Below are 12,437 nucleotides of genomic sequence, written 5' to 3'. Positions count from 1 at the left end.
CTTAGGTGGGCGGGTCATGTAGCTAGAATGGAAATAAAGTGGAAACGCTTTCAAAGTCTTGACTGGAAAACGACCATTCGGAAGACCTAGGCCATTAGATGGGAGGACAGTATTAAGATGGATCTCGCAGAGATAGGAATACAAAGTAGAAACTGGATCCAATTGGCTAAGGATAGAAGTCAGTGGAGAGCTTTTGTGAACGCGGCATTGAACCTCCGGGTTCCATAGGCTATAGAGTTAGTTAGTTAGTTAGTTATACAAAGGTAATCAAGAAAGTTCTGTCACTTTTTCACCCACCACCTTCGAACACCAATATGCCACCTAAAATGTACCTGGAAGATCAAAAATAGTCCCCATCACCATCGATAACCTTCTGCCGACGTTCTGGAAAACCATGGATTCCATTGCGGTAGAAGTAGGTGGGCCGTGAAGCGAAGAAGGTATCAAGTGCATTTTTCACCTCTACTAGGGATTTGAACTGGCGTCCTCTAAGGTGATTGTCCAAGGAATGGAACAGGAGATAATCGGACGGTACAATGTCCGGGTAGTATGGCGGATGCAATAGTATTCCCATTCAAGGCGTAGAATGGTGTCCCGGGTCATTCTAGCCACGTGGGGCTTATTTTGTCCTCTAACAGAAGGACTCCTTTGCGATTCACAAGTGTTGGCTCCAGAGTTTTGAGTTTTTTTGGAACACGGCTCAACTGTTGACAGTACACAGTTGCATTGATGCCCTGACCAGGTGATAGCAGTTCCCGATGCACGATGCCGCGAACAGTTTACCAAACATACAGGAACACCTTCTTCTGGTGCAGTGCTGCTTTCGGCTGTTTTAGAACCTGTTCAAGGGATGCTAACAACCAATGATGACGGCGCCGTGGAGCTTCGTACCGGACCCACTTCTCATCATATGTCAACACCCTGTCCAGAAATAGCCCCTTCCTCAGACGAGACAGCAAAGAAACACAGGTGTCTGCTCGCGTTACCTTCTGGCCCGGAGTCAAATCATGTGGGACCCTCGGACCCAACTTGGAGTGCTTCCCAAGTTTATAGAGGTGCTGCCGAATGGTTTCTCCACTCATACTGAATTGTAGTCCCAGTTTCTTACATGTCTGCCGCTATTCACATCAATTGCTGCCTAAAGATCTTCATTTTGTACATGTGTGGTCTTCCGGTACGTAGTGCGTCTTCGATTGTTTCGTTACCGTCCTTAAACTTTTTAAAACCATTGCTGCACTGTCCGCGTAGTCACGTCACCCTCACCAAAGGCCTGACATATCTTCCGCTCCGTTGCAGCGGTGTTCAACCCCAGTTTGAACTCGTACACCATACACGCCCTTATGACGCTCTGTGGAGGTCCCATGTTCACTGTGTCCTTACGCAAGTTCAGAGTGTAACTGGACTGCAACAACCAGATAGTATGTTGGATATACTGATACCAACAACTGACCTTCGCCTTATCTCCATTCGCATTCAACTCACGGTGTGAGGGCCAATAGAACACAGACCTCCACAACAACCGACAGAACTTTCTTGTTACCGTTATATATACGCTATCTACCAAAAGTCATCTTTTACACTACAACTTTTGGAATGAAGCAAATCGTGACGTACTAATATCTGGTAGGGCCTGGATCACAGCATGTATCCTCCGAGGAAAGCTTTCCAACATTTGCTGATAGGTATCAGGTGGGATGGCAACCCACCCCTCCTGCAAGGCTGTTCCAAATGCGACACGTGAATTTGGACGAGTTGGTCTGGACCTTAAACACCGCTCCAATTCATCTCACAGATGTTCCACAGGGTTCAAATCAGGCGATTGGGTCCATTCCAAAGAATTTCCACAATGTGGGAAGCACTGAATTGTCCAAAATGTCGAGATAATTTGTACTTGTCACGTTACCAGGCACAACAACAAGCGGGCCTAGGCCGAACCAACAAAATGCACCCCACACCATTACACCACCACCACCAAATTTCACTACTGGCACAATACAGTCTGGTAAGAAGCGTTCCCCGGGTTGTCGCAACACCCACACCCACACCTGACCATCTGACACAAAACACACGTTTTCATTGGTCTAGGGTCCAGTTTCGATGATTCGTATACACCATGCCAACGTCCTGGCTTTGTTCGTTGGAGGGATGTGTGGCTTGTGGGCAGCTGCTCTACCATGAAAAACAAGTCATGCAGTTCTGTCCTGACAGTGTTCAATGAATTGATATGCCCGATAGAGTGTGGAACTCGTGCTGGATGGCAGATACAGTTTGACAGCGAGTGCGTCAAGAAATCCCTGTCCGTCAATTTCTAGGATCTTCCGGGCCGTTCAGGGACACTGGTGACACCGTGACGTTTCCATATCAGGATTACATCATCCTCTGTTGTTTTTGAGTGGCGTAATTGGGCACTAATGGCACGATTCAACAAACCTGCAATATGACAACCGATGGTGACTCCCCTATCGAACTCATTAAGTTCTTGTGTATGTACCATTCTCAGTTAAACTGACTCCTCGCCTGACGCGCAACCACTGATAATGCCTTCTGCACCGAAACAATAGACTGGCGTCGTGCAGGTTGCTCTGGATTTCTTACGGTGATGTCCTAGCAGACTGACCAGTGACTTCCTGAAGATGAAGTTGGAACAGTTATTGAAGTATTACAGATAATTATTCATAAGTTGAACAACGAGATGGTATGGAAAGTTTTTATTTTCTGTAGGATACAAGTTAAGGTATATTTCTTTCTAAATGGTTTCTTATATTATTTAAGTACTTGTTGAGTACATTATTAAGGTAGATTAGAAAGTAGTAAAATTCACGTAGAATCGACAGAAAACTACTATTATTTTCTTATCCTATAGGAATCTAATACTATTTTTTATTTTTTAAAATTAATTAGAGATGGAGATCTTCATTCTTTTACTTTGCCGGTTAGATTGTTCTGATTCAGTTGAAAGAATAAGTCAGAGTTGCAGTTCAGTTCGTTCATTTAGTTTGCGAACAAGATAAACGTTATTGTCATAATTATTGCATTGATTTTGCATACTTTACTGTTTTCGTTCCATTTTATATTAGGAAATGTAGTGTGTGTGTTCCGTAGGAAAGAATGATGGATGTTAGAGCAATACTTTGCTTAATTCATTGATATAAGTAAAAAATATTTTTAAAAATCTTTGCTAGTAGGTGCTTGTAATTATATAAAAAAAATACGTGGTTGAGAGAATGGATGGGTGTTACTTTGTATCCTGGACAACAGAAAGCTTAAGGACTTTTCTTTTTTTCGTAAGTTTGAAATTAGCTTTCTGACCTGTTTTTTTTAAACTGATCATACAAGTTGCTTCACAGATTCCGGCATTCATGTCGGTGTATATTGCAGAGAAAAATAAAAGTTTCAGGTGAGGAAATGAACTGGGAGTGCACTTGTGTCCTCTCTCAACTCTCACTGTTTATGAGAATCCAAAGGATCAAACTTCTTCAGAGTTGCCAGGGACATGGTAAATCCTATGCTTTTAGGGAATTCCAAAGGTAATGTCTTCTGACTTCTCTTTCCTTTTTTCTTCTTTCTTTTTTTCTAGGGTGGAAGTTCAGTAATGAACTTGACACTTCCATTTCATTGACACGAACAGAAGCATTCCATCTTTATCTATTTTATTTTTTAAAAAGTTTGAAAACTTGTTTCCCAGTAATATTGTGTTTCAGATATAAATGTGTTATTCTTTTTCGTTTATCTAATTGTAAGACCGCAGAGGAATCTAAACAGAAGTTGCTTAAATACTACCATCAATAATTATAATAAACCTATTTAACACGAAATCTTCTTTTAGAGTAAGTAGTACGTGCTTTTAAGAATTGACATGGTAAGATATGATTTTATTTTTATTTTGTTTGTCTAAGTACTGACACACAAAACAAAATGACGAGAACGATCAATAATGGACAACAATTTTTCCACGCAATATTATATTGATCTAGGACGTGAAAATTGAAAGAAAAGTTACCAGTTCACACTGTAGTCGGCAGTTATTCGATTAGATATACCACCAACGACAGAAGCATGAATATCTAGCAAAGATGCAGCATCTGTTGTCTACTTGTGAAGATCAGAGAGGTATAGTTTTTTTGGGGACAAAATAACAAAACCCGACTGACATAGTGTGCGTATATGGAGGAAGACTGACAGACCGTTGCAATATTTTCAGATGGTTTAAATTCTTTGAAGAGGGCTGTGTTAACCATATAGATTTTTACGTACCAGGCTTCCAGTAACAGAAAGTCACGAACATTGAAGAGGCAGTTCGTAATGATCGGGAAATCCATCTTCGAACAGTGTGTTATATGGTATGTGACTAACTGAAATTTCGCTAAAGCGAGTATTCGATGACTTCCAAACATCTTTACAGACGCATGTAAAGGCCAGTGAACAATGACATGTCCGGACCAGTTAGTATGGTATGTTGAAAGAAGACCTGGTTTTCGGGAAGATATCGTTACAGGTCACGAGTCCTGGGCGTAGCATTACACGCCTGAATCAAAGCGGTCTTCCATGGCATGGAAACATACGGATCCTGCACTAGAAAAAATTCAAGGTGACTCTGAGAGTAAAGTGCTAGTAACTGTACTCTGATATCCAAGAGGTTCTACTGGTGGATTCTCTAACACGCAGGGCCACTGTGAATGCTACATCGTATGAAACAACATTAGCAAAGTTGCATGCGCTTCGTGACAAATTCTAACATTATTGCTGGAAATGTAAGATTTTTTTTGCCCTCATGTTGTGTCTTCTTGAGTACCGGTGGGAGGTGCCCGAGCACGCACGATACATTCCTAATCTGGCACCTTCAGACTATCGTCTTCTTGACTAGATAAGAAATTCTTGACCGGCGATCGTTTCAATTCAGATGACGAAGTCAGTTGAAGTCCAATTTGTTGTGCTCAGCTTACTAATAGAGTCTAACCTTGTGTATATTCTTGTTATATTATCTATTACATTTTCTTGTATATGAATTGTCGCTATTTGTTTTGTTCGCCCTCGTACATGTTCTATATATTAATTCAGCCAAAGCTAATTTGCTACATTTATACTTTACAAATCCACTGATCAAATTCTTAGCTATATTTTGGTATAGTATGTCTCATTATTACTTAAAATATTTCTTTTCAGCAATACCGGTAAGCGTTTAATGGCCAAGTGTCGACTGCTGTATCAGGAAAACGAGGAACTGGGCCGTATGATATCGAGTGGGCGTTTAGCTAAATTAGAAGGTGAACTGGCTCTTCAGAAAAATTTCAGTGAAGAAGTGAAGAAATCTCAATCTGGTAAGAGAGTTGTCAGTTAATGTCTTGTCAGTTAATGAAAGCCCAATAGAACCTTGACTATAGGAATCAAGTTGAAATTACATTTAAAAAAATGTCCTAAATTCGAATTTTGAAAAAAAAAAAAAAAAAAAGTCTAAGTTCTAGTGAACTCTCTTCTGGTAATATGGTTAGCGTATGAACCTTCAGTGTTGGGGACCCAGATTCAATTCCAGGTGAGATCTCATATGGTAGGATCTGATGTTAAGCTTTAGATCCAGTATAGCCTTGATGCTGAACGGGACGTTAAGCTTCACAGATTAACCAACTAATCACGGTTCTAGTCAGGTTTTCATTGTTCGTTACTTTGTTCTGCTAATATGTGCATAGTGCTTTCTGTTTTCTAAACAAAGTTAAAGTTTGTCTCCAAAATTTATTTTGAGAATAACTTTTGCAAATATTTAAACCTTCATACTACAGATATTTAAGTTATTTCCATTGACTATCATTAAATATGGAGCAATGTTGAAATAACATAAAAATCTAATCGCTGGATTGGTATGAAATAGCAGGTAGATTGAAAATTATTGAGCCTTTTGCGCACAAGACAGCATTTGTGATCCAAACTTCAGGGTACATGAGTCGCAGTGGGTCGGGCTTAACATCATTCGACAGCTGCCAGTTGAAGCTAGTAGATGTGCAAAAAGTGTTAGAATTCTTAGAATCAGAAATAAGGTATTGCGTCGTAAAGATGTATGAACTTTCCTCAAAACTGCGCTACATTTTTATTTCGATAAATGCATAAATTAGCGCAGGCTCGTGAAGTGATTTGTGCTGTTTATGGGCAAGCTACGTTATCAAAAGCAATAGCCAAAAGGTTGTTCAGTGGCTTTCGTTCTGGAAGTTTCAGTGTGTAAGATGAACATTGTAGCACAGCAAGTGTGATACTCTGGTAAAAGCTGAGCAAGACTGGCATGTAATCAGTCATGACATCACCAATGACTTAAATATCTATTATCAAACGGTGTTAAAGCATTTGGGAAAGTTGGTTACAAAAAAGAAGGTACCACATGATCTGATGCAAAAACATTTACTCGATCAAATTTCTACTGAAAAGTAACGAAGTAGAGACTCCTTTAACGATTGATCACGAATTATGAAAAGCGGGTCATGTACAACAACAGTGTGCGAAAATGATCGTGGTCGAAGGCTCTATAATGTGTGACAAAGCCCACAGTGGTGCCCACGAAGATTAATTTGTGCGTTTAATGGGATTGGAAGGGCATTGTGCATCACGAGCTGCTGCCGGCGAGCAGAACAATAGACTCGTACCTGTACTGTTGACAATTAGCACGAATCCACCTGTCAATTTAAGAGAAATGGCTGCAAGTGGTAAACAAAAAAATTGTCGTGTACTGAGCTGACAACGCCAAACCGCATACATCTAGAACGATTGTCGGAAATTTGAGATGAAATGAGATCTTTAGTTTTACGTCTCACAGTTATGCCGGCTAGGCTGAAGGAGACGGTGATTATGAGAAATGAATGAAATAATGGAATGGATATAGTGGGAGAAAACGGAAGAACCCCGAGAGAACCCACGAACACGGTGTTTGTCTACCATAAAGCCCACTTGGCGCGAGCTGGGATTGAACCTGTGGAACCTGGGAGCATGCACTATAGGTGAACGCTTGGCCACTGAGCCACCGTGCTCCCCCTTGAGAGAACTTGGCTGAAGGATATTACTGTATCTATCCTGCATCCCGGAACTGGCACCATCGGATCTCTGCAGAACTTCCTAAATGATGTTAACGTAGTTTCAAAAGAGGCCTGTGAAAACCGCGTGCCACAATTTTTTAACGAGAAACCACAGAAGCTCTAAAACACGGGATTATGGTGTTGCTGGAAAAATGGCAGGCCATCGGACAAAGTGGTTCATATGCTACTTTCTAATGCTATTTTCTAATCGCAATAAATGTATTCTCAATTCTGACTTTCGAAGACTCAATATCCTTTACATACCATGATATTTTCACACTACCTGATGATATTAATAGATTTCGTGGAATGCACACACTGGACAGGAGGTGATACACATAAATTGTCTGTTGAATATTTTTAATGTCGTTTGTCACATCATCTTAGAATAAGATTATTATTCATTTGTATTGATTGTAGGTTCGATTTTTGGAGTGTTCTTTACTGTTATTTCGTATTAGAAGAATAAGGCGTGGTACTTGCAACAAGACAAACATTTATTTCCGTATTCCTTATCCCTACCGGGAGAGAGAAGAAATGAAGGTGTGGACATAGGCCTGACAAACAGGAACGATGCATGGAATTACATGTATGTTAAGAGCTTCCTCGTGACTAAAATGGTCGTCGTTCGATCCTCGCTGGAAGCGCATGTGATTCACATCGTCCCATATAGCATCGCAGTTGAAATGGAACGAAAAAAAAATTGAAGTGTTCGATCTCCGATCTGCGAGCCAGTATTAACTGACCTGACTAGCTAACCACTTTCACTCTCGAGGTTCGATAAAGGAATGCCGTTACGAAATTGTAATGTACATTTTTAAGGCAAATTTTTGTGTATGAAAATATTTTGTGAGTTAATGTTGCCTGCTGTTCAATTTGGTAGGACCTAAAATTGTGTTTCTAAGCACATTGTTTAAAGTTCATGTTATACTTAAGTATAAAAGCAGAAGTGAGTACCTTACAAGTGTCAGTAAAATGCAGGGACATAACACATGTACTTTATCAGTAAGAGGGGATTTCAGTATGGTCACCTTTCTTTCCCTCACAGTATTGACAATAACGGGAAATAAAAATAACACATTTTGAACTTAGTTTTAGTTTAGTGCGTAGAAAGTACCTTGAGGCACTATGCAGTCTTTTCGCTGCGAAGTCCATATTCTGAAACATTATTATTGGGTTTTCTTTAATTTTGAATACTGTGAAGAAGAGAAAGAAGGACAGCTACGCTAATCTAGAAATGCTTCTCAGTATAAATATAGAAATTGTGATTCTTTTACTTGCTGTTAGTTTAATGGAAGCATTAATATTTATTATTTTACATTATAAAATGACGTTGACTTTGCTAGACGGATGCAAACGCGAGTAATAATTTAAATTTCGCTTTAAACAGAAAGTCTCGTCTCGTGTAATCTCATAGCTTAAGAGGGACGTCGAACTCCCGTCAACCCATCAAAATATTACGTATCCAGTAGATATGTGTATCCACCGTTTGTAGTGAACACACACCTTTATTCATCAACATGTTCTTTGTGACCTGTTGCGAAGCATGGGTGGAGTTGTGTTTCAGAGGGGTTCCTCCATGTTGTTAATATATGTGCTTTTCGATTATTCTTCGTAGTAAGTTTTCGAGATTGGTAAGATTGGGGTTTCGTTGTGACTATTTAAATGAATCTGAGACCATAGCTAATTAAAACGGCGTGGAGAAGGTTTCTAAGTAAATCTCAATGAGGCTAAAATGAGCTGGAATTCCATCTTGTAGTATCCATAGATGTTCTTTGATCCTATTTTTGCAGCTTTGGTATTAAATATATTTCCAAGATATCCAAGCATGAATCATCAGTCAAGGAACGTTAAATAAAAAAAGGTCCAAACAAGCGTCTAGATGTTATTCCAGTTCATATAACATGCGATTGGTTCCTTTCCAATTCCTCTACGCGATGAGAATGACCCTTTGTATATATATATATATATAAAAAATCAAAAGAAAGCAGCACTTTTTATCAAACACAGGATTTAGATAGCATAAAGTACATAAGGCGTCCTCCTTGCTGGGCTAGTGGATACTGCACGAGGTCCCGGTGGCTGGACGCATTACGTTAGGTTAGATTTAGCAGTCCACGTCTCATGTATTCTCCGTGCTTACAAGGAACACAAACTTGAATAAACAAACAAGTAAAGCAGCAGGCTAGAATCCGCTGTTCCATGTCATCATCCAATAAATCAGTCAGAAAAGTTAGTCGAAGTGGTTTCATTTCGAACTTTCCTGTAGTGTATTTGTCAGTTGTTGACCAATGCTGTTTGAAGTACAGCAGCGCTTTAGAAATATGTCTCTCAGGCGAGTGCACCATCAAATAAGCGCAATGGTACATGTTTCCTCTCCTTTACTACCGTCTCCTTTGTCCCATTAACGGTCTATTTTTGAAACAAACTGAAGCAAATCCCAATGGAGTATATCACTCGACACTGTAACTAAAGTCTTTCCAGCCTTAGAACAAAGTAGACGTAAACAAAGCAAAATGTATTGCTCCGCGGCTCACACGCTGCAGCAGCGAGAGACGTGAACAGCAAAGATCGTCTGCTAGCTTAATGGCGTCGCATAATTTCGGAAGTGTAAGGCTACGGTTGGTTGGTAAATAATTAACGCACTGACACTAACTACTGTTATGCTGGAAATATGTATTTTCTCAAATTGTTATATAAACGAGATTGCCCCTGTTCGTGTTGTCCTCTTTTGTCTTTTATAAAATGAGACGAAGTTGGATTATTGTCACTCATCGTTGCCATGAAACTCTGCATTCTACAATTTCAAATGAGCGGGGTCGGCGCGCGAACGCATACGCATGCGCAGTAAATACTATATGTCCAAGTACAGGTATGGTTGAAATAAAGCTACATCTGTTGTTAAATATTATGTATTTTGCGTTTCTTATCACAAAATGCAGGATAAATTCAGACATCTTTATTCGAAATTATTATTTTACTAGGGATTATATTGCGGTAGGATACTAGTGCAATGAGATCAACAACCAATCACTGGTCATCGACCGACTTGTAATCAGGTGGATTTGTTTACATCCACTTTTTTCTAAGGGTGGAAAGATAATATGTCCACCCACATAAACAATTCCATCTGACTGTCTTACATTATTTCCAGGAAATACAATACTAGCCAAGTTTAAAAACAGTATGGCATGATAAATGCAGATAGGAATACGGAAACATCTGGAATATATATATATATATTTAGTTAGTTAGTTTACCGGGTGTATCAAAAGTCTGGCATAGGCCAACACCGTTATGAATAATGATATGGAGAAATGGAAAGAGGGGAAAGTAGTTAGAAATAGGTGGTTTTCAATCTAAAATGGGGATTTTTTTCAATTACACCAGCCGTTTGGGTTCCACACTGGTAAGGTGCTATATTAAATGAAAAAATAGTTGCCAGTTCAGGAAGCTATTCCCTTGGGTTCTTACCATAGCAACAATACAGCATTGCTGCGAAGCGGATTTGAAGTGTTCTGTGTTCCCTCACACGACAATGTGCTCGTTTATTTTTATCATTTTTTTATGCCCTTACGTTCCGTTTGATCAGCCTGCTGAAACCTATGACACACCCGGCATATATAAGACACACATCGTTATATGCACAGGCGGGAGCTCATGTGGTTCGGATTCGACGTTAATCCGTAGGTCCACGTCTCATGTAGCCTCGCTGCTGAACGGGACGTTGAACTCAAAATCAACTCAACTCGTTATATGCACGTAAACATTTGAAAGTTCGAAGTTCAGATACTCTGATAAACAACACTTAATCTGTACAATAATTTTGCTAGTAATAAACAATAATAATAATCCTAAGGATACTAATATGATGTTGTATTACTTTCAGAACTTGACGAGTTTCTGCAAGATTTGGATGAAGATGTTGAAGGTATGCAAAGTACTATTTATTATTTACAACAAGAACTTCGCAAAGCAAAAGAAACAATCAGTAATCTTGAACAAGAAAACAAAATGCTCCAACATATTGTGCAGAAGAATTCTCCGTCTGGAGACCAGAACGTGGAAAACGAAGAAAAGGCCAGCATAAGTGAGCAAAATGTTTCTCATAATGCTTCCGAAGTATATGAAGAAGATTCTAGAGATTGGAATGACTCTGAAAAGTCAAGGACTCGAGAACCTACTCCTGTGGACAAACCGGAGAACGAATCGAAACAGGAAGAGGACTACAGTGCAATGGAAGAGGGCACCGAGGAAGAAACGACAGAAAGAGCGGATCAACATGAAGAGAAGGAAGAAAGTAGCAATGTAGAAGAAAGTGTAGAGGCAAACGTAGAAGAGCCTGAACGGATGGAAGAAGAGGCAAAAGAACCGGAAGATGAGGATGAGGAAGAGGTGAACTTGGCTTTGAACATTGAAGAGAAGGAAATGCTGGAGCTGGAGCGTAAAGCCACCGAGGAGGAAGAAGGGCATCAGGAAACTGTTGAGAACACTCAAGAATCGCCGCCAGAAAGTCCACATGATTCAACAGTTCCTCAGGAAGAGCCCAAAACACCAAGTGAACCAAGGAAACGTACCTATTCCGAAGACAGTGAGGAAGATAGTGATGATGCTCCATTGATTAAAAAACTTCGCCCCACGTATGAACGATCAGCGAAATCAAAGCGAAAGCCCAGTGTACCTGATAACCGAAAGGATAGTTCCGATAGCGATGAAACTATAGAAAAGCCTGTTTTGCGAACTACTAGGCGACATACGCGGGAGTCGCGTACTAATTTAATCAAACGAAGTACAGACGAAGGTGGATCTAGTGATTAATATGCAACAAATATGAGTTTATTTTTATGCTATTTGGTGTCGAATCTGAAAACAAGAATAGTATTGTAATTTTTGTTGTTGCAAGCGTTATAAACACATTAACTTTGTGTTGTTTTAATTTTTTACTATCGAGTATGTGTTCCAACTTTGACAGCAAACTGATTATTTTTTTTTTTTTCCTCAGAAGTGATTCGAAGTTGACTGATGTTGATTTTTAGTGAATTTTAATTGTTCCAACAAGTACTCATATAATACATATCCATCATGTTCTGTTACTGATAAATCTTTTTTAGAAGAAAATGCATTTTTAAAATAAAGTAACTTGTAAATATTTATACATGTATTAAACATGAAAATTTATAAAACACTGAATGAAGACTGTGGAATTCAGAAAAGTTTCAAATAAAGGAAGCTAACGTCGTATTTTTTTGGAAGAACTGTACTCTCACTTGCAGGTAAGATCTCATAAAATAAATTGTTTATATTGTGTGTTACAGTACAATTTTCATTTAATTATATATTATTGTATCATATCTGAGGAGAGAGTAAAGAGCTTCCGAAGTAAAA

The 12,437-nt window shown here is 39.3% G+C and overlaps 1 protein-coding gene across 3 annotated transcripts in view; it reads left to right on the top strand.

Annotated features, from left to right (window-relative positions):
* fl(2)d (Pre-mRNA-splicing regulator female-lethal(2)D) overlaps positions 1-12,437 on the top strand; it is a 34,247-nt gene extending 21,810 nt beyond the window's left edge. For all 3 annotated transcript variants that reach the window (XM_081771209.1, XM_081771207.1, XM_081771208.1), the window contains exons 5-6: positions 5,164-5,318; positions 10,942-12,437. In XM_081771209.1, coding sequence (XP_081627335.1) covers positions 5,164-5,318; positions 10,942-11,870 — 1,084 coding nt within the window. In that variant the 3' untranslated portion in view covers positions 11,871-12,437. The remainder of the gene's footprint in view (positions 1-5,163; positions 5,319-10,941) is intronic.

This window comes from Thermobia domestica, chromosome 9, assembly GCF_964235325.1.
Source record: "Thermobia domestica chromosome 9, izTheDome1.hap1.1, whole genome shotgun sequence".
NCBI lineage: Eukaryota > Metazoa > Arthropoda > Insecta > Zygentoma > Lepismatidae > Thermobia > Thermobia domestica.
The sequence above is the reverse complement of the archived record's forward strand: the minus strand, read 5'-3'. Positions and strand labels throughout refer to the sequence as shown.